Genomic DNA, 21,323 nt, shown 5'->3' with positions numbered 1-21,323 from the left:
GCCTACAGCCGCCATTTCTGCAGCGCGGTGCGGCCTTAAGAGGATTAAAAACCGTTGAAGTCGCACTGGGTCGAACTCAACGCAAATGTGTAAATCGTCCTCGACTCCAGCCAAACTTGTCCCCTAACTGTTGGGTACTTTTGGATACAGCCATAGTCACAGTTAACTAAAGCATAGGAGTCCATTTTATTTGAAAAAAACGTAGCTGTGATAGCATTTGGGATTCCTTATGCGAGCCAAAATAATAGCCTATAGATGATTGGGATATAAACAATGCGAATAATTTGACATCCATAGAAACGTGTGTACGAGAGCATAAAAAAAATAATGCCATGAGTAGTTTTAAAATTTCCTCCACTTAAATAGAATGAGACATTACATTTAGTATGCCGTAGCGTCTCCTCGAGGCGCTTTAAGTTCAAAGGATAGTGCGAAATAAGCTAACGAGGATTAAATTCTGTATAGAGCACGTCTAAATCATTATGCATATTTGAGACCATGCCTGTGTGTTTGTTTTCTTAGACATGTGTTGTCATAGGAATCGGGTCAATCCCTGTCTTTGCATTGGGCTCAGTCAATTTTTTTCATTTATAGGACATAGTCGGACCGGAAATATAATATTTTTGTTCATCTGAAAAAAAAAATAAGTTTAGGTATAATCAATAAAGGCGGGTCTCGCTGACTGGACAGCACCTGGTTATAATATGGAGGGCAAAGTTTGTGTTAATTGTACTGTACTTAGCATTTTATCGGGTCCCAGCAGGAGAGCATACTGTAACATTAATTGTCCTCAACGACAATAATTCAACGAAGGCACTATTCCCTCAGTATTGAGTGCGCGATGGATTAGATAACCGTTTAATTGATTGGTTGCGCGAGTGAGAGAGAAATACACGTTTCTTTGTTTGTTTTAAAGCATAAACCACTTTCTAACGCTTTTCCCCGATCCCTAAATTGTGTCCATTCGCCCGTTTGTTCGTGCATTTCCCACCAAAATCAGCGAAGAAACTGAACTGGTCTACAGAACACGTGACATCAATTCATATCACGTGAAATATACACCAGTACAGCTTCCCTGCTAAATTTAGCGGGAACATTCACGTCACGTGACCCGACGTAAGAGGTCTATATACCAAATCAGTTTCCCAGTTAAATTTAGCGGACAAAGTTAATTGGTGTTTTGTTCAGGTGACTTATACACCCATTCACTTTCTCCGCTAAATTTGGCGGGTAAATTGGTGTCACTTGACCTGACATCACATTACCGATGCAGTAATTTAGCGAGTAACTTGATGTCGTGCGACTAAACGTCACGCGACGTACACCAATTTAGTTTCTCCGCTACAAGTAGCGGGAAAATTGACGAAAATTGTGGCAACGAAGCAACGGTGACTGTACTTCCCATTCAGCAATGCTCGCTTATATCCCACCAAAACTGACTAGCCGCATTTACGCCGAGGCCATCAATGATCCTAATACTACTACTACCAGGCGTGGGCTATCTTTCGGTGTTTAAAAAAAATATAGCAAATCAAGCCAACAATAGGGGTGGGCGATCTTTCGGGGGTGGGGCATTTCCCGGGATTTTACGGCATACACTTGTTGATATCACGTGACCCATACTACACTAAACTGTGTGTATTCCATTAAAGAAATTAAAACAATAGCCCCTTAGATACTGCATTTGATAGGTTACGGGCTTTAAGCACTGCATACGATGCATTAAGGAACTTTAATTTTTATTTTTGCTTTCTCTCCAGGTGCCTCGCTATATCATCACGCTGCACGAGCTGCTGGCGCACACGCCGCACAACCACGTCGAGAGAAGAAGCCTGGAAATGGCACGGACCAAGCTCGAGGAACTGTCGCGCGTACGTACGCGTGCGCGCACAGCGGACAGTGTAGCTGCGGTGCATGGATCGCGTCTCCGGCCGTGGTCTGTTCACCACCTCCTCAAATGGGGTCTCTCAAATTCTCCCCGGTGACGTCACAAAAGACCGACGCTGTTGCCTGCCGCGATTCTGGCGGCATCACAGCAGCGGTGGCAGACGCCTGTTCTGCTGCAGGTCGCTCTCCAGCTTGACAGAGCAGGGAAGGTTCAGCAGCCAGGAGTTCGGACGCCGCGCGACAAAAGCGACACGCCCGTCCACTCTAATTATTTTTTTATTTTTTTTGCCGGGACTGCTACGGTTAACCGCCAGGATCGCGACATTCGACAGCGCGACACGTTGGCTCATGTGACGTCATTTTTTTTTTTGCCACTTCGAAACAACGTTTGATGTATGGGTGGGATAATATGAGGCTAAACATATCAGTCGAAGACGCCTTCAAGGTATCTAAGCCTTACCAGTGCCACCCGAGAAGCCAAGACCCGTTCATTTCGTCGCCGTTAGTGGATCCCCCGACCCACCCGCCCAAACCGGCCAATACGCCAAGCTCGACGAGAGTGCAGACAGCAATGTGACAGACGCGCTTGTTCTTGTCGTCGCCGTCTGCGTTTGCGGCGACGCGGACGGAAGATAGGCGACGCGACGTGGATCCACTATGCCGAGCGCAAGTTCGTCTGCTTGTCGCACACGGGTTGCGGTGACGTCAAAACGCCGAGCTCTGATTGGCTCCTTTTTGAAGGATATTGGGCACACTTCACTCACAGCTTAAAAATAACGTCACTCAATGACATTGTGGCATCACTCAATAAGAACTACGAAGAAGTAATCACGAAGCAAAAAGGTTGATCATACGAGGTTCAATCAAAACGTACCGAGACTAATTGTAAATCGTAAACAAAACGGAGGGAAGCACGGTGATGTGTGCACAGCAGACGCAGGAGGGGACCTGCATGTGTTACTTTGCCAAAGGACGTCGTTCTGTGAACAATTAGCTTGTTTTTGTGATCATGTGCACGAGCACAACGGCGATTTCGGCATGCACTGTAAACCAACGCAAGAGCGAACGTAAGTTCTTCGTCACACTCGGTCAACCTAGAACCTCTGAAATTATTCAGCACGCGAAAAAGGCCGTGAGTCGTGCGAAGTGTTTTGGTGGAGCTCTCACTTCAAGAACGGCAGAACGTCACTGCAAGACGAAAAGAGGTCGGGCGACCTACCCCGACGTCTTTTCGTCTTCCAGAGATATTCTGTAGTTTGACGAAGAATTCATGTTCGCTCTCGCTCTGGTGTTCAGTCTACGCTGAAAATGTCATTGTGTTCGTGCACGTAGTCACAAAATCAAATCTATCGTAGGACAGCACCAAACGTTCGCAAAACAATGTCCTCTGGCAAAATGGCACAAGAAGGTCCCTGCCCTCGACTGCTGCCCCGCGCGCATCGTAGTGATGCCCTCTTTATTTACAATACAAGTTAAACACGGAATTTTTTCATCGCACCTCGTAATAGGTCAAGCCCCGTGTTTCTTCCGCTTTCAGTGACAATAGTTATGGCGTTAGAGAAAGACGATCGCGGGTCGTGTCTTTCAGGTGGTAGTGGTCTAACCTTATACGTACACAGACATGTTCAAAATGAACACCGCCGTCTTTGTTCAATTTTCATCTCCGCAGCAAATGCACGACGAAGTGAGCGAAACGGAGAACATCCGGAAGAACTTGGCCATAGAACGGATGATCATAGGAGGCTGCGACATCCTCCTAGACGTCAACCAGGTGTTCGTCAGGCAAGGTGAGCTCCCCGCATCCAAAAAATAGAGACACCATGGGGAATCTATGCTAGACGGCGGGACGAGGCAAGACCGGGACATAGGGACATGGCCGCCTGCTGCGATTGGTCAGAGTCACACCACTGACCAATCGCAGCAGTCGGCAATGTCCCGGTCCCTGTGTCCCACTTCATTTTAAAGCCAGCGCCTCCAGAAACCGATGTATTTTGAGAACCTCCTGAACAATTTAGAGTGGCAGTCTGAAGGAGCTATGTTTCGGGATAAGCTCGACCGTAGTCCACTGTATACAACTTCATTGTAGTTTTATTTGTTCTTACTAGCTTCGACAACCTTCTCGATTTACTCGAACAAATCGGTATATAAAATAATGCGCCCGGGACAAACAATCATTAATTCAGATACGCTGCAAGTACTCGGTGTCGTGGTCTATCATTTCATCGGGTATACAACGTGAAACACATTACGGCCCTCGAAGTTGATTTCGAGCCTATTTATACGCGCACCTGAGACGGGCTGTTTGCGGATGCTTATGCACTGAATATCGTTTGGCATTTGAATATTTTGATACGAGTAGCTCGTACAACTATCCTGCGAGACTAAAAAAAAAACTATGGAAAGTTTAGAATTAAAGGCGTTTCCGCATTACCTCGGGGCGCACAACATTTCAGGTGCTGAGAGCTACAGAACGTGAGCACCTCTAGCTCGCTTGCAGCTTTAATAAGAGGTGCCGTTTTTGGTAGATCTTGGACATTTTATTATCGTTCCGCCGCTAATAAGACTTTTACACCAGCCGACACAACTACCGAAGAACAAATTGCAAAGTAAGAAACGTCAACTTTCAGAATCGTCGGTCATGTTCGCCATTGTTCAAAAAATAATATTTCAGTAAGCCGTCCTGTTTTTGTTTGGGTGTACACAGTGCTCGGAACGTATATACTTTGAAATAAAAAAACCGTACCCGGTTCTCATTCGCTATCTCAAGATGCCGGTCCACCTCGGTGGCTGCACTCAATAGTCTTAGCAGCTGCTCTCGATCGCGGATGTTAGATCAAATGAAAGAGGACGTCAGTCTAGTCATTGACGAAGCTACGACACGAGCAAGACTCAAAGACTAGGAGCCGTTGTACATTATGCACACGGGCGCACCCCCTTCACCGCCCGCGCCCTCCCCCTTTCCCCTTCCTTCATACAGGGTTACAAAGGAACCTTGACGTGCACGAAAACGGTCGTAGATAACTACTTTGGTCGAGCGCGTCGATGCGAAATAACCCGATTGAGCCGACAGCCTCCCCAAAGACCCGCTGCACGAACTCGGCATTGAGGGACGCACACACCACAGCCGGTCGGTCGCGAAGACGCAGCCAGGCACTTCATTTCGTCCCCGCAAAACGACTCCGGCATTGAAGAATGCGGCCAGTCTATTGACGGCGTGCGGGGAAAATCGAGCCCCGGGGCTCGAAACGGCCGAGTAATTAATCCCCGGAACCGCGCTCCGTTCCATCTTGCGATGGAGCGCTGTGGACGCTAAGAGCCACCGAAGCATCGAAGCCGATTCACTGTCACGCTACTGTCACGTGATCTTGGGGGGGGGGGGGGGGGGGGGGGGGGGGACTTGTTTTCAAGACTGTATCGGCCAACGCCACTTAAAATAATAGCGACTCGCGAACATTATTTTGTTTATATATATTAATTGAGTCGAAGTAGACGGCCGGAAGTTAGTCTATCGGGTGCAGATGATAAATTTAGTCAGTGCAGAACCACCGCTAGCCTGGGGGTCTTTAACGTGCACCACGCAGTATTGTGATACACGACCTCACGGCGCTACAATTCTCATCCAGATCGAAACGGGCACGGGTGGGCAAGGAACCCAGGATGTTCCTGGGTTCTGCAGCGCGAGCTTCCGTTCCGCGCGCTCCGAGCCGCGGAGCGTTTAAAACAAATTCGGCAACCTCGTCTTCCCGCACGGAACGTCATCATCATCGGATGGCGCCAGCTCGGCAATTGGACCCGAGACCGATGCCAAACGTCCTTCAACGCGTTCATTGGACGCAGCGCTCGCGTCCAATCATATGCCTTCGCTCGATCTCGCGGCGATGACGTCACGATTCTACCGCGCGGGCTTTGATACTTCTAGGTGGTGTCGGGAGGGCGCGGCGACCGGCGGGGCGCACGGTCACGTGACGGGTCGATGGCGCCGGGTTGGCTGGGTTAGCTCATATTGCATCCGCCGCGGTCCATCGGACTGAAAAAAGCGGTGCCTGTAGGCGAAGGGGCAGACTCATTAAGGCAAATCGCGAGGTTCAACACGCGGTGTCCCCCCACCCAGAACAGCGCCGTCGGCTCGCGTCGGGGTCCACCGGAGTTTTAGCAAACGTCGAGAAGGCGTCGTCGTCCTTACGATCTCTCGGTCGCTCGGTTGGTTGTGTGGCTACGACCGACGACACACACACACACGCATATACGTACTTACGCACGTATGCACACAGACACGCGGGAGCACGAAACTTCGACGCGTGTAATTAAATTCGGGGATCTCGGGAGATACGGGAATCCTTTCAGGGTCGACTTGGTGTCCGGGCGGCTTCGAGGGCAAAGGGGGTTTGAGGATATCCGATGGTTCGTTCGCTGTCTGAGGAGACAGCCGCTTTCGATGGGACAGCCGAGGAAATAAAAACAAAAAGAGCACATAAACCTAGTAGACGCGCGTGTTGAACCGGTGCAATAACGGTCTGTACGATCGTGGCGACACGGGCTCACGCGTTGTGGATGAGAGATTTAGCCGGTGTAATACGACTGCTAGCCCGGGGGTCTTTGAAGTTCCCTAAGCAGTCTTACTAGAAGACCTCCCATAAGCTAATACCCCAGTCAGGCGGGATAGTTTGGTGTCACTCCGCTAAAATTAGCGCGGGAAATGATGCCACATGACTTCGTGTCACGTCACGTATGAACAAAATCAATTTCTTCGCTAGATTTAGCTGAAAAATTGACGTCACGTGACCTCAATTCAATTCCCCGCTAAATTTAGCGGGAAACTGAATTGGTGTTGAGGTCAAGTCACGCCAATTTTCCCGCTAAATTTAGCGGGGTTACGCCGATGCCGCGAAACACAGAAACGGGGCCTAAGCGCTGCGCTTTAAAAAAATTGGCAGCGTCATTTATTTCCAAAGTCTTATAATGCAAGAAAGGCAGCACATAAGAAGCGATCGTTTAAATTTATTTAGAAGACATTTAGCCACCGTTCAGAAAAGTTATTTTATAAATCTTCTCGCTAATTTGTTTTGGGGACTCTGACGGTGCATTGTTTATGTGATATCAATTTTCCCCAAATTATTTAGCGGAGAAACTGAATTGGTGTATAAGTCACTTGACATTATGTCACGTGACGTGCATTTTCCCACCGGCAGAGTGACTTGGTGCGTGGGACTTGGGACATCAATTTCTCCGCCAAATCTAGCGGAGAAACTGAATTTGTGTGGGGATCAAGTGACGTCAGGACACGTGATGACAGTTTGCCCACTAATTTTAGCGAGAAAACTGAATTCGCGTATACGTGGCCCAACATCAGATCGTGACGTCAATTTCCCGCTAAATTCAGCGGGGAAACTGAATGGGTGTATCGGTGACGTCACATCAGGTCCTGACGTCAATTTTCCCGTTAAATTTAACGGGAAGACTCAATTGGTGTTTACGTCACGCGATGTGAGATTTCCCGCTAAATTTTGCCTGAGACTAAATCTATATATTGGTCGTGTGACGTCAATTTTTTTTCATTAAATTTAAGGAGACATGCGCGGACGGACAGACAAAAATTTCCAAAAAAGGCGAAAGGGGGCCTTTAAGAAGCAATTTATACTCTAAAGGATTCTATAACTTACGGCGCGACTCGAGGCATCGTCTGCTTGGTGGTACCCGTGTCAAAAGCGTCCGAGGCAGCATCCCTCGTCTCAGAGCTCACTCACTGCCAACCGCATGCACTGCCCCCGCTCTTCGCAGGCAACGTGATTCACGTGGTGGGATCGGAGAAGGCCAAGTCTCAGCGATCCCGCATCCCGAATTTGAAGGGCGACAAGGAGGTGGTGCGCCAGTGCTACCTCTTCACCAACCACATGCTGCTCTGCAACCGAACCTCGGCCGGAAAACTGCACCTGGTCGAGGTGCGTCCCCGTTTCGCAGCTCACCCGCGAACACCACCGCGGCAGCAACGGTAGTAAATCTTTAAAGAAAAAGAAAAAAAAAGCACTGCACACACACAAATTTTTAAGTCACTGAATATAACGCGTACGTAACAAAATGTAAGTCCCCATAACACGTGTCCAAATTAGAGTAATATTTACGTTGCGAGGAAAATTTCGAATTAGAAGAGATTCGGAAATACGCTTCTATCTTTATGCTTGCGCATTTATACGCCAACACGCCGTGCTGCCGACGAGCCCGCTTTGATCACACCAGGTGTTGGCAACGCGCATGCGCAAAAACCAGGTTCGCGTAAAGCAGCGTCTGTGCATGGGCAGTGCCGACAGCAGCGCCACCAGAGAGGCGTGACGTCACAGACTGTAGTTGATGTATACGGAAGCGCGTTTGCAAATCACGTCTCACTACGTAAATATTGCGCCGGGTCATTTTGTTTTGTTTGACTTGTTGTTGTGGTTTTCGTTTTCGAGAAAGCTTATATTTCGTTACGCACGTGCCCTATTGAGGCACCCAAAACATGTTATTGTTGTTGTTGTTTAATTTGGAATTAAGTGTCTCAATAAAACAAGCCACTCCAGCGGAAAAGTTTAGAACACAGCCTTATACCTGACACATCGGCGTCGGAAAAACACCCCGTGGGCGGAAAAACCGGCGCCCCCTGGTTACAATGTTAACATAGCGAGATATAAATATTGACTTAAACCTCTGGACCGCCGAGAAAACCCTTCACGTTCTCTAATTGCATTTCTTTATGTTTAAGTCGCTTGTTGTTGTTATTTCTGTTGTTTTTATTTAGAATACGACACGCGTTTTCATTATATTTAGTTTCAGCTTGACTTCTACGACCAAAATACACAAGTTTTCCGTTGTTTGGTTTCCTTCTCAGTGTACCCTTCACTCAAAGTTTTCCAGTGTAACGTGCTTTCGATTTCACCGTTTTAACATCGAACGGAGTTTTATTATGTTATAAATATGCCGGCCTCAGGATGGCATTCTAATGGCGTCGCGACGGCACCGTATCAGTGGAAGCATGTGATAGCGGCGGACGGGCTTCGCTTCCAAAATACCGGTTGATATTTTTTATTCCAAACAGTTATTTAACATAAACGTCTTTACTACTACGTGAATGCCGCTTTCACAGTATGTTTTTGAGCTCGGCGGACACTCGAGGGGCGAAAGACCGCCACAGTTTGGTGAGTAATTAACTAAATTCGGTAATTAATTTTTTTTAATTAGTGGCAATAGACTTATGGCTCCAATCAGAAATTTGCTGAGCGTCGTCCAAAACCCCTAAATCAGTCATTTTTAGAAAGACTATGAGCGCGTGAGGAGCGCAGCAGCGCGCTACAGTTACCCCTCGTGGTAACTTTAGTGCAATACTTGTGGAGCAGGTACAAGGCTGGGGCCAGATAAGAGACGGAAAAATCGCGCGGGCGCCCTTATCGCAACCGCAAGCGTTGTACCTGCTCCACGAGTGGTAACTTTGGCGCACCACAACGCTTCTCACGCACTCAAAGTCTTTCTTAAAATGACTGATTTAAAGGTTTTCGATAACGCTCAGCAAGTTTTTGGTTGGAACCAGGTGTGTATTTTCACAAATTAAAAAGCTAATTAACGAATAACAGTTAATTACTCACCAGACTGTGACGATCGTTTCCCCCCGAGTGTCCGCCCAGCTCGAGAAGCATACAGTAAAGACGGCATTAACGTAGCAGTAAATACGCCTTTTATAAAATTCTGTTTCGAATAAAAAATATAACCCGGTATGTATGTATATATATATATATATATATATAACTAAAGAACGCAGTTAAGGAGCATTAATGAGGAGCATTAACGAGCGCCTCTTCGGTCTTGTGTTTGTATCATACTCGTACCATGTTAACAATGAAACAAACCAAAAAAACTGTCTACGCAAACGATGCACACGGTGGACAAACTGATGAATTCAGGGTTGTGTGGCGACAACTGCTCAGCATGCCGCTGACGAAACGGCCACATCCGCGGTGTAAGCAGAACCCATCCTAGCAAACTTTCTCTCCTTTTATTTCTCTCTTCCTCTACTTCTATCCCTCTCTCTCTCCCTCTCCCTCCCTCTTCCTCTCTCTTTCTCCCTCCTTTCCTCTGTCTCTCTCTCTCTCTCTCTCTCTCTCTTTCTCTCTGCAGCCCGGTTACTATTATCAGTTAAAACTAAGCGATGTTTCAACCTCCCTTTTATTCTGTCGTTCTCAAGTGCTATAGTGCTGAATAAACTATTTAATCTCATCTTCCTCAACTTATCCACGCAGACATTCTAATTATGTTCTCCGCAGTGCTATAGTTAGGCTATAGACCTTCCGGTTTTAAGCCGGAAAAAAGACACCGAAAAACATCCGTCGGTGTCGGAAACAAAAAATCGGTTAAACCCGAAGAACACCGACAAGCCTTTGCTAAAATCAGTTTAAACCAAAAAAAAAATAATTTCCGGACATTTTTGCTCCAGCCAGGACAGCTTTGGTCACAACATACACCCTTCTTGGACTTGAACTCTTAGTTTTTGTAAGACTTTTTTTATTGATAATCACCATTTTTTTTAAATCAGTCTGAAACAGATCACCACTATACACCGATAATTAAAAAAACACCCGTTATTTTTCTGTATGAACACCAAAAAAAAATCTACGCCCTAGTCACAATGAACGAACAGTAAGTTAACTCTGAGTGAGTGCTTCCTTTCGTTTTTCTCTTTCGCCGATGTCTTGCATTGCTTGGTCGGCGCATGTCACTGTCTGCAGGGAGTCGGCAAGATCCCGCTGGCAGATGCCACTCTCATTGAGGACCCCAACGATCAGTTCCAGTTTATTGTGGACGATGGTGGTGAGTGTTTTCACTCCTTTTTCTTCTTTTGTTCGGTACTCCCTGTTAACATCCTGACTTGAAAAGTGCTTAATCCAATATCGCACGACGAATGTCAAGCTTCCGATAAATGCAGCCATAGTTGCATCATAATCAAGAAGAAACCCCCATTCCGAACTTTCCCCCAAGTTTCGAAGAGTCTTCTTCCCTGTCCTAGGTGGTTCAATGGTTTGAACCACCTAGGACAGGTTTGTCCGCAGAGATTTGAAACGCAGAGATCTAATGTGAGTGAGTCGCGAGTTACTCTACAGAGCTCGCCTTTGAAAGCACAACGAGTTGCTTGGTGACAACGCTTAGAGCCAAGTATCCAGTGTCGATGTCACGTCAGTGTCTGTCTTAGCATCAAATATTATTCTTTTGTGCAATGTAAGAACCTTACATTGTGATTTGTGTTGTTGAAGTCCAACCTTTGGAGCAGCCATAATGCTGTTCTCTGTACACCAAAACGATATTAGTGTGTTGTATGATGGCATTGCCATCAGTCGACCCATTGATTTATTGATATTTATCAACGAGCTACCACTCAGTTCACTAACAACGAATCGCTGCTTCGCCCCCACCAAAGGAGTGGCCAACATGTTCCGGCTTTCCGCTACCCTCACCACTAAATACTAATACGAATCGTAGCTTGTCACATCCTAATTAGTAAACATAAGGTGAGGGCGTAAACGAGCGGCTGGTAGCTGAACATAGTACCTATTTCGCCTTCAACCCACCATGCTCGTTTAGAGGGCAATCTCCACAATGCCGCTGTTGCGCGCGTTTGCCAACAGGCAGACGCTCGCGTGGTAAATTCGTTTGTTGCTAAGAAGTGTTACAATCTCCACAGCGATCGGCAACTGTCTTCACCTCGGCTCTCTTTGAACAACTTACTAATATTTTGATACCGAAATAGGCGGAAGACTAGACAATAAAACCCTTTAATTGGTATAGAGTCATTCGTCATCTTTTCGTCCGACTAACACACAGTTTAAACAAATGCCGAGACCAACTTTGGGCCACTTTAAAAGTTGAAAACAGTGTTGATGATGGGACGACTTGATAGCGCATTGTAAAATAAAGTCCGCATAAGCCATAAACAAGATCTAGAATACGAATCAATCAATGAGTCTGCTATGGCTTGGTTGTCTTCTCGCCTTTGTTCGTGTTTTATGCCCGGTTTGTCTCGCTACTTTCAGTGTGGTGCAGATACTAATCACTGAAAACATAGTAATATGCAATAAAAGTATGTCTGAAATGTAACAGTTAAGAAGACATAAAGCTATGGGCAGATTCAATTTACAAACGCCAAACTAAAAGTTAAGTTGTGTGACATCACTAGTGAATGTTTCAAAAGGCCGATCATTGAAGCTCTGTGGTTGACCAGTTAGCTACAAGCAAGAGGTTTCGCGGAAATTCCAAGGCCACTTCGGTTATATTGGGTTTCTCCCGGGCCCAATTCAAAACGAAATATAAAACCGGTTGAATCGATAGAGAGCAAGCATTTCCATCAAGGATGTGAACAGTGGAGACGCCATTTTTGTTTTACTATATTTTACTGTTTCTTTGTGTTTATGTGTTTTCTTTCCACGTGATGTTTCTGTGGACTGTGGTCTGATAGCAACGCCCAGTCACATTATTGCCATGCCCACGTGAAATGATAGGCTAATATCTCCTTAAAAAATAGTTTGTCTACACTTCCTCCACTTAAATTTGAGACCTGAGCAGCGTATATCTAAAGCGGCTACTAAACTAAAAAAAAATGGAATAAAGCACCTAGATACGACAGGTCCGAAAAGAAAAAAACATCTTTCGTCGAATACATATTTGTATTCCAATATTTTCGTCGTGAGACTCATTTCAGCGATTCGCGATACATTCTTTTATATAGGGATCTAAGTCTCGAAACCGCAACACATTTCGAAATGGCCCATAGTTCAAAATAAGACTCACGACCTAAATATTGCTATACTATTTATTTGTTTAGTTTATTTTGTGACGCCCTTATCTCATCCCGGCGCTTTAACAGAAACTTTGGAGGGCTTTCAGTGTCCCTTTAAAAGACGCATAGCACCATGTGCAACAACAGGATGTCAAAATTGGCTGCGGGGCCTCTAAAACATTTCTAATCCGCTGTAACGTACGTAAGCCTCAAAAGCCGAAACCGAAACCGAAACCTCCAGCTTCCGTCGTCTGCTTCCGAGCGCAGAGGGCTCGGTGAGCTCGGTATCCAGTCAATCGAGCGGTCTCGGGAGCAGCGGCGACTCCAACGCCGTGGTCGTGGCGCCATCTGGTGGCGGCTCAGGTCAGCAAAAGGACTACGGCGGCCTCGACTTCAAGATCATCGTCGACTTCAAGACCGCACCGCCGGTGACAGTGCAGCTAGTCGCACCCACCATGCAGGAGAAGGCCGCCTGGACTAGCGACATCAGCCAGGTGACTCCTACCTCGCTAGTGCCACGCGTCCGCAATGCCCGGGTCGCGACCAGTTCGAGCGTCGACGGTGCAGCCGCCCGCGCTAAGCCTAGCGCCGATACTCCGTTCGCCGTGCCGTAGGAGCGCGGGGAGTGCAGCGCGCGGCGCAGCGGCGAGTGTGACGGCGCTTTTGTTTTGCCGCGTTCCTTGGCCCGAGTGTTTGGTCACCTGAGAAGCACGAATGCCCCCGAGTGTCGTCCTTAATGCACAAATAAAGCGGTGCAGTTTTAAAGATAAAAACGTACACCAACCAGAGGGCTATCAAATAAAAACCTAACGTGGGAAAGACGTCAACAATCGCAGCTCTAACAGGGCTGTTCAGTTAACACGATCAGAAATTGTGCTGATACCGTAAGATGCTTTCGTCAGCTTTGCACTGACAGAACTCAATAATACGAAAAAGGTGGTAAGTTACAATAAGGGCAGTTTGCGTCTGCAAGCGGACAATAAACTACAGATATTACGGCCGACGCAATGGTAGATGTCACTAGTGCAAATAATTCGTGTCCATAAGCCCGTCGTGCCTGTTGAGTCGCTTTCGCCGGCTGACATAGGTGCGTGCAACAAAAACAGCGCTTCCCGTGGCTACGAGTTGGCTTCTCCACAAGCTCCGGAGCGTAAGGTGGTGCACGCTTTACAGGGCGTTCTTTTCATGCTGCGTTTTGTCCCGTCTTTCGTACGTTTCCTTCCGTAATTTGGAATTCTGCAATTAACGTCATTAATTTGCCCTTTATAATTTTAAAAAAAAATTCGAATACAGTTTTGGTTTATTTAGGAAATCCACGATACGAATCACAAATTTCCTCTTCTTTAACTAGTGGGAAACAATAGTTGGCAGGCACCACTACCGGAAAAACTGGTCGAGGCTACGCTTAATAAAGTGTCAAATATTTTCCAATAAACTTTATCGGGGGATCTTTTAATGAAATGTGAACAATTCCTTTTTTTCAATTTGTACGTTATATATATTTAATTACTGCTCAATTTTCACGGAGATACGTGGACAGCAGTGGCACACCATCGGACAAATGAAACAAAACCAAAGGAGTATCAGTCTTTAAAACGACCTTTTTACTTTTGCAATTCTCGTCGATTTCGAGTGCAGGTTGGGCTCACTTTCCTCAACTCTGTTAGCAAACAAATGGAAAGTATTTAAACTGAACTGACAACAATAAACCCATTTTGTAGTACGTATAGGCTTATCTGTTCTACTTTTATGTACAAATCGGGCGAGTTACAAAATAAAAATGTCTTCTTTTATATAATGCGTTACTTATAATCTTGACTATTTGTTTTCTATCTCTAAGCTGTGACAGGGTGCGAGGTGACTTTCGTTCCCGTCAAGAGAAGTGAGCCTAGCCTGTCATAAATCAAAACATGCTTGCAACGGTTGTCACTACGCGTGAGAAGATTCACTCGCTACCACTGGACAACACAAACACCTTTCAAGGACGCACGCACTACAATCACTTACTTTAAATGTACACACAAGAAAAGAACCTAGAACGTATCTACATGTTGCTTTCGCTTATTGGAACCATTCAGTGCCATTAACCTAAATAGCACAGTTGTTTCTGTGTTTGCTTTTTGCCAAGATGTAATTTTTGTTAGGGAACTTAGCGTTTCAAAAAGCCCAAAGAAGTCAAGGTAGAACCGAACCCAACTTCACCTTTTTTTTTTTTTACCAGAGTCTGGGTGCCTTGGACCTAGTTCGTTAAACGAGTGCCAAGGGAAGGATTCACTGTTGGTAGCTTGGTTGTCATCTCGATCACTGGGGTCTAATTCACCAAACAAATGTCAGAGTTGTGCTTCACTTATGGTTCTCTAGTTTCAGCCTGGCAACTTTGGGCCTAAATGGCCAAACAAATATCACATTTAGGCTTTCACTACCTGTTCTTTGGTTCGTACATCTTTGGTTTTGTGTCTGGTACTTTAACGATTTTGTGACGAGCCAGAGAAAAGTCATAAAAACGCCAGAGAACAGAACTATGGCACTTACGCCTGGGAGAAAACCTCTATTAGGATCCAGCTAGGACCCTAGGATTGTAAAAGAACTTGTTGTTGGGCTAGTTGGTGTTGACTGTATTGAACAATGGTTAAAAGCGCTAAAAAGACGTACACAAGATAGAAGACAAACACGGGCGCTAGGATTGCCAAGTCTGTCTAGGAGATCACTTACATACTACCTCAATAACTCGTCTGCACACATTCCGGATATGCTTTCGTTGAGTGTCAACACTCTGGACGAGAGCATTGGCATCTCAAGGAAGTTGTTCTACAAAGCACACACAACAAACAGGTTTGACCCAAACCTACCCTAGGACAGAGGGGACAAAGATTCATTACTTCAGTCAGCTTCTGCGCGATACTCAGATAGAGTTACGCAAATACCAAAAGGTTACCGAGCTAATCCTTCAGAAGAAATCGTTGAGAAATTTAGTAGCAATAAAAAAGGCGACCTCGAACATCGCTTCGCAAAAGAACTATTTTCCCGCAGTTTTTCTGCATACCGAAAACGTGTCAAACTCTGTTGCCTTGACAATTTTGGAAGGGCTTATAGAATTTCCAAAAATATTTCAGTCTCAGTGTTTTATATTTCTTTTTCGTAAAAACAAAAAAGTAAAGGTATTCGTGTTGGAGTACTCCGTATGTACATATAAAGGCTGCGTGTATAAACAAATAAACTTTTTTTTTTTTTTTTGCTAACGTGAGTTTAGATTTAATCTCGAACAGCCAATTCCAAACTTTAATTCCGTGTAATACCCCGTGCCAACAAAAATTGCTAAATAAATAAATGTTTTGATGAAAATATAACGCACATAACACGTAAATGATCGCATGTCTATCTCCCTGTCCGTTTCAACAATGCCGAAAGGGTCGGGAAATTCAAATAATTGTTAAAAGCGGAAAAAAAAAAGACGCTATCATTTTCATTTTTGTTTTTCGAGCCACAGTAAGTTAGAACAACTTCCTCAGCCGGTAAAACCGCAGTCACGCCGCTGATACACTATACAAAAGGCAGTCTCCAGACACTACCTGTGGGGTGATTCTTCCTCGTATGACGGTCCTTTCAGACTGGTCATGCAAAAGCAGACTGCAGACATTTTGTAAGCATACCCATCCTTGAATGAAACATGCTTCGAAGATCCTTGAGGCGTGTGCGCACATAATTCTGCCACGATGTCTGCAACGAACAACGTGTATTTTTTTACAATGTATGTGCAATGCGACTGCGTCCCGTTGGATTTTGGGGGTCGTCAGTTCTATGAAACGATTAAACGTTTACTTAACCCCCGACTAGGTCAGAAAGAATTGACATGTTATCTATAATGAGCCCCGAATCGATAATTATAGGCTCAAGCTTAGCTTTCCAGCTTTTTTTTTGTGTGTGTGAAGGAATTGATGTGTACCAGTGGTCTTAAACTCATTTGACTGCGGGGGCCAGATAGCCTACACCAAAAAGGTCTAGGGTTAACGTAAAACGGGAGAAGAGGGGGGGGGGGGGGGGGGGTCAAAAGAATTTAAAAAGAAGAGACCTCGTGCTCTATGCTTTTTGTAAACTTTGAGTTTTGCCGGCGACATGTTTGAGATTTGATTTGTTTATATGACGACTTTTAGCCCTGACATGTGATGTGATGACAAAAATTAAAGTGCCACCATCCCGCTAACATGCTGACATTTCTAGTTGAGCAAGCTAACAACTACGCTGTCGTTCCCGTTGCTTAATTCATTCAGGAATTAACCAAGCTCAACATGCCCCTAAAAACAATCAGTTAATTTGACAGTTCTTGCTTTTTCGACGATTTTTATTACAAAACTCTGAACATATACTTGCCTTTCAATGGTGATATTCTTTTTGAAGGCGAGAATCCCTACCTCGTAGTTTTATCTTTGACAGTTTCTCCTGCAGATCGAGAGTTCGCTCAGCCGAAATGCATCCTTCAACGAATAGCTCGCGCTTGCATCCTAGTACCGGAATTGTTGTAGATTACAAAAAGCTGTAAATAAAAAAATAAAGCGAAAGAAAGGGAAAATGAACACAGATAACTATAAACTATGTGGATACGTTAAAAGAGCAGAGCTACTTTTCGAGCGAAATTGAATCGACGAGACGAGATCATTACGGCGCATGCCATTTCTAGCGCTTGAGACATGAAAACCGGGACTCATGGCCGGTTTCCCACGGGCAGTGTCCCAGCGAGTTGCGGGCCGCATGCGGCCACCGGGCTGCGTGTTTGAGACCCTTGATATAAACAATCTATTGCTTTAATGGTAGTTGATAATTGCTTTTTCAGCCTTTCTAGGCTATTTCGATTTCTTCAAGGTACCTTGCGCGTTTTTTTTTTATGTTTTCTATAGGTTGTATTTCGCGTAATATTTATCGCTGCGCAGATTTACGGTACTTATATTGCATAGATTATTCGATAGCTTAATGCAATTTTTTCAGTTAGCATTTCGACACATCACGTCTGTTTTATCAGTCATGTTTCGTAGCAACTCGAGATCAATCAAGCAAACGATCAAAGAACAACATCAGTATCCATACCGGTAAAAGAGCTCCCTATGACGTAAAGCAATGAAGTTATGCTTTCTGCAAAATATTTCGTATCTAAACGTTCGATCCGGTACCCGGTTAAACACCACATCTGTAGTTTCTTTTTTTATATATATATTTTTAATATAATTTTTGAGGGAGGGAAAAACCGGAATGAAAATCCTGGAGAGTGAATCAAGAAATTAGCAGTCTTAAAGAACTTCCAGTAACGTTATTTTGTGTGTCGTCACTGGACATGACAGTTTTCACGGGACAACCTTTCCTACCCTTCCACAGTAGCTTGCAATGTATACGGTTAGCACGAACACATTGCCATTTTTTTAATTATTTTTATATAGGGTGCGGCAAAACGATTACCTTCACCGACATATTTTCTAACCCTGAATGACGCATGTCCACCATACAAGTAGTTGTAACGACAGCTTGTTAATTGCAATTAGAGAAAAAAATGGCCGATGGGTTGTCTGCGCTAAATACATCGCGTTGTACACCCTACCAATGTTATCTAGAAGTCAAGGCCTGCCCGTTACCCCCTCTACGCGTCATCACTACTGGATCAACGCAGCGCCACCTAGTCCGCATTGGCGTCACCGCCAATCCGTCAGCGTCGCCGCCAGCGCGTCAGCGTCGCCTCTAACGCGTTTCACGCTGCGTCTCACAACGAGCGCGACGCTAGCATGCGGCGACACCAAGACGGACGCGCGTCTGCCGCTTTGCGGCGGCTCGCGGCGAGCTTCGCCGTGTTTGCCGCCTGTGGGAACGGTCCGGGATCCACTTACGGTGACGTCATGCGCGGGCCTTGTCTTCCACGTAGCATTATTGGCTCCGCCTCCTTGACCGGCGAAGAGAAAGGTGCGCAAAAAGGTGTGACGTAGCCGATAACCACCGACGTCAAGGCATTTGGTTGGTAACAAAGCCGGAACAGTTCGGCAAATTTGCGAGCTTGTAAGTTTGGTCTAGCAACAGGAGTTTAGCCAACTTATGCAAACTTTTAGACAATATTGCTCTAACGAGAACCAAACTAGAACAAAGATACTGTTGAACAGAAAGGTAGTTTAATAGCTAATAAGTAACGCCATTCATCAAAAAAACACAAAAAGACACAGTTAACGTAGTCAGAATGTTTTTTTTTTTTTTTTTAGTAAACCTTTTTTGCGGCCATCGAACATTCATACCAAACTTTCCTAAAAATCTAATAGACATTGGGGACCATAATAAACCTTTTCTTATGTCCTGATTTGGCAAGTCCACGTTTCTTTAGGGATAATTGTTGTTAAAGTGTATAGCAATCAGGCATAAACTGCCATATTGACTCTGGCTTGTTTGTATAGGTCGCTAAGCACTAAAAGCGATACCTGACAAAAGTACGAATCTGTAAAAGAATAGGAACAGCCGGTAACGCGTTCCCTTATATTGCAAGTAACGAGTAACGTATTTCGTTATTTTTTTTTGTAACGCTTACGACACTGCTTTCTTTCCATCGCAGTGCATCGACAACGTGCACTTCAACGACCTTTTCCACGGCACGATGAGCGACTCGTCGTCGGTCACGATGCCACATTCCATCAGGTGAGTGACATCATATTGTCGCCTCATTCTGTGACGTCATAGCGTAACGTCACGGGCACCAAATGACGTCACACGCAAACGTCTCTTGCTCGGTTCTCGGTGACAGGAACGACCCCAGGCTGTTCAAGGACGACGTGGACATCCGATTCAGTCGAACACTCAACTCCTGCAAGCTGCCCCAGGTAAACAGTCGTTTCACTCCAGCAGCAAATAAATCCATAGATAGACGACTATGGTTGAATCCTTTGAGTTGGCCGGCGACTTGCGCCACCTAGTTGCTAATTTTATTTATTTGTTTCTATATATAACAGGACGCATCCTATGCAAGGGAATATTGAGTGGACTGGCACTACACTCAATTTGCCTTGTATTAAAATTTGGTAGGTGTTGCCGAAGTGAGATTAGGTCAGTATAGAACGTATAATGTAATCATCCAGGTATCGACCTTTCTCAAACGCAGAAGAAAAATGTTTGATTTTATTTCTCCCTCTTTTGTTTTGTAAATGAAGTCCCATTAGAAAATATATAGGACATAAAAAGACACGCCGCGTTTACACGTTCAATAGCATGCAACATATTAAAGATGTCGTTACATTCGGGAAATTTTAGACGAAATTTGATAAGTATTAGCTCGTGGTATAATAAGGACTAACAAAACAAAACAGACTGTTCGGCGCACATTGTACACACCACAGTGCTAGAAATCAGACACGAGTCGAAAACGTAAAGTGCAGTTGCACTTTCTCTTTTATCGCGAAAGTACGCCACGAATTATGACGGAAATATAAAAACTGTACCTGACCAAAAAGAACTAGCATTGTTCTCTTCACCGTTTTCCGCAAAATGTAACGACCTTATCTTACAGTTCCACCCAACAAGAATGCATCGGTAGAGTTTATTCGTTTTAACTAAAGGAACGCTTTTGCAAAAGGCGGTTACGTGCAGAAGTCGACACACTCGTCGCGAACGCCGTTTTTAACGTCTTCAGAATGCGATCGTGACCTATAATATATGCTACAAGTGCTCTCCAAAACAGCAGGAGCTCTTTTGCGTTCCGTACTGACCAAACGAGCCCATTTGACAAAATGAAAAGTATTTCAGTTTCTTGGGTGACGACCTCGTTAAACATTAGTAGATACTAACAACTTGCATCACGCTTTGCCAACCTTTTTTTTTAATTAAATCGTGCCTTTAATTTTTTTAAAGGGATTGTTCGGTGACATCAGGAAGTTACTAAGCTTTTTGCGCTGGTCACGTAGAGAAGTCCTAAATATAATTAGAGGTGATATTTATTTCATTAAAAGACGCCTCAATATTCGTTAAATCAATATTGTGCATCAATACGAAACTTCACGCCAAATTTCGCCAGTATGCATGGCTGGTCGTGTCGTGACGTCACATCAGATATGGTAACGTCAGTGTCGCGGGCGTTGAGTTATTCCCTGTTTTGATCAACATGGTTGATGGTGCGTACAGAGATCATCGTCGAAGAACTGAGCTTCCCTCAATGCCGTAAATCTTGTCTTTTTTTAGAACGAAGTCATTTTACTGAGATAGCAGTCAAGAGCTGTCAAGGTTCTCTGTGCATGGTGTTACGTCAGAGCTTCCGCTGTTGCCAATAAAAACGCCGTGCGTTTTGCTGGTGCAATCTGAGCAGTTTGAATTACTTGTGCGACGGAGGATTAAACATTTGGATATTGTACGGATGATATTACTAAAAACAATGACAATATAATTTATTAGTTTTCTGGAATACGAATTTCACCGGACAATTCCTTTGAGTCAGACATACTCTTAAAACGAGCATCTCGCCAAGTGATACCGTCTCCCTGAGCTCCTATGTACCGCAAATCACGCAGGGAAATCCTGCCCGTAGTTTCGTGCAACATAAGAACTGCAAGAAAACCTCCGTCATCGGATTAGGTCAGGTCTCGTGACAGGACGTTAGTGATATGGTCACGTGACGATGCTTCGTTAAAGGGTCGCT

General features: G+C 45.0%; 1 protein-coding gene across 1 annotated transcript in view; it reads left to right on the top strand.

Annotated features, from left to right (window-relative positions):
* LOC8025570 (ras-specific guanine nucleotide-releasing factor 2) overlaps positions 1–21,323 on the top strand; it is a 110,131-nt gene that overhangs the window by 53,481 nt on the left and 35,327 nt on the right. The window contains exons 8-14 of the mRNA XM_042288938.1: positions 1,761–1,871; positions 3,557–3,674; positions 7,666–7,826; positions 10,638–10,719; positions 12,947–13,173; positions 19,254–19,336; positions 19,443–19,518. Of these exons, the coding sequence (XP_042144872.1) occupies positions 1,761–1,871; positions 3,557–3,674; positions 7,666–7,826; positions 10,638–10,719; positions 12,947–13,173; positions 19,254–19,336; positions 19,443–19,518 (858 nt within the window). The remainder of the gene's footprint in view (positions 1–1,760; positions 1,872–3,556; positions 3,675–7,665; positions 7,827–10,637; positions 10,720–12,946; positions 13,174–19,253; positions 19,337–19,442; positions 19,519–21,323) is intronic.

The sequence above is a fragment of the Ixodes scapularis genome, unplaced genomic scaffold, assembly GCF_016920785.2.
Source record: "Ixodes scapularis isolate PalLabHiFi unplaced genomic scaffold, ASM1692078v2 PGA_scaffold11__112_contigs__length_91849675, whole genome shotgun sequence".
Lineage (NCBI taxonomy): Eukaryota > Metazoa > Arthropoda > Arachnida > Ixodida > Ixodidae > Ixodes > Ixodes scapularis.
The sequence above is the reverse complement of the archived record's forward strand: the minus strand, read 5'-3'. Positions and strand labels throughout refer to the sequence as shown.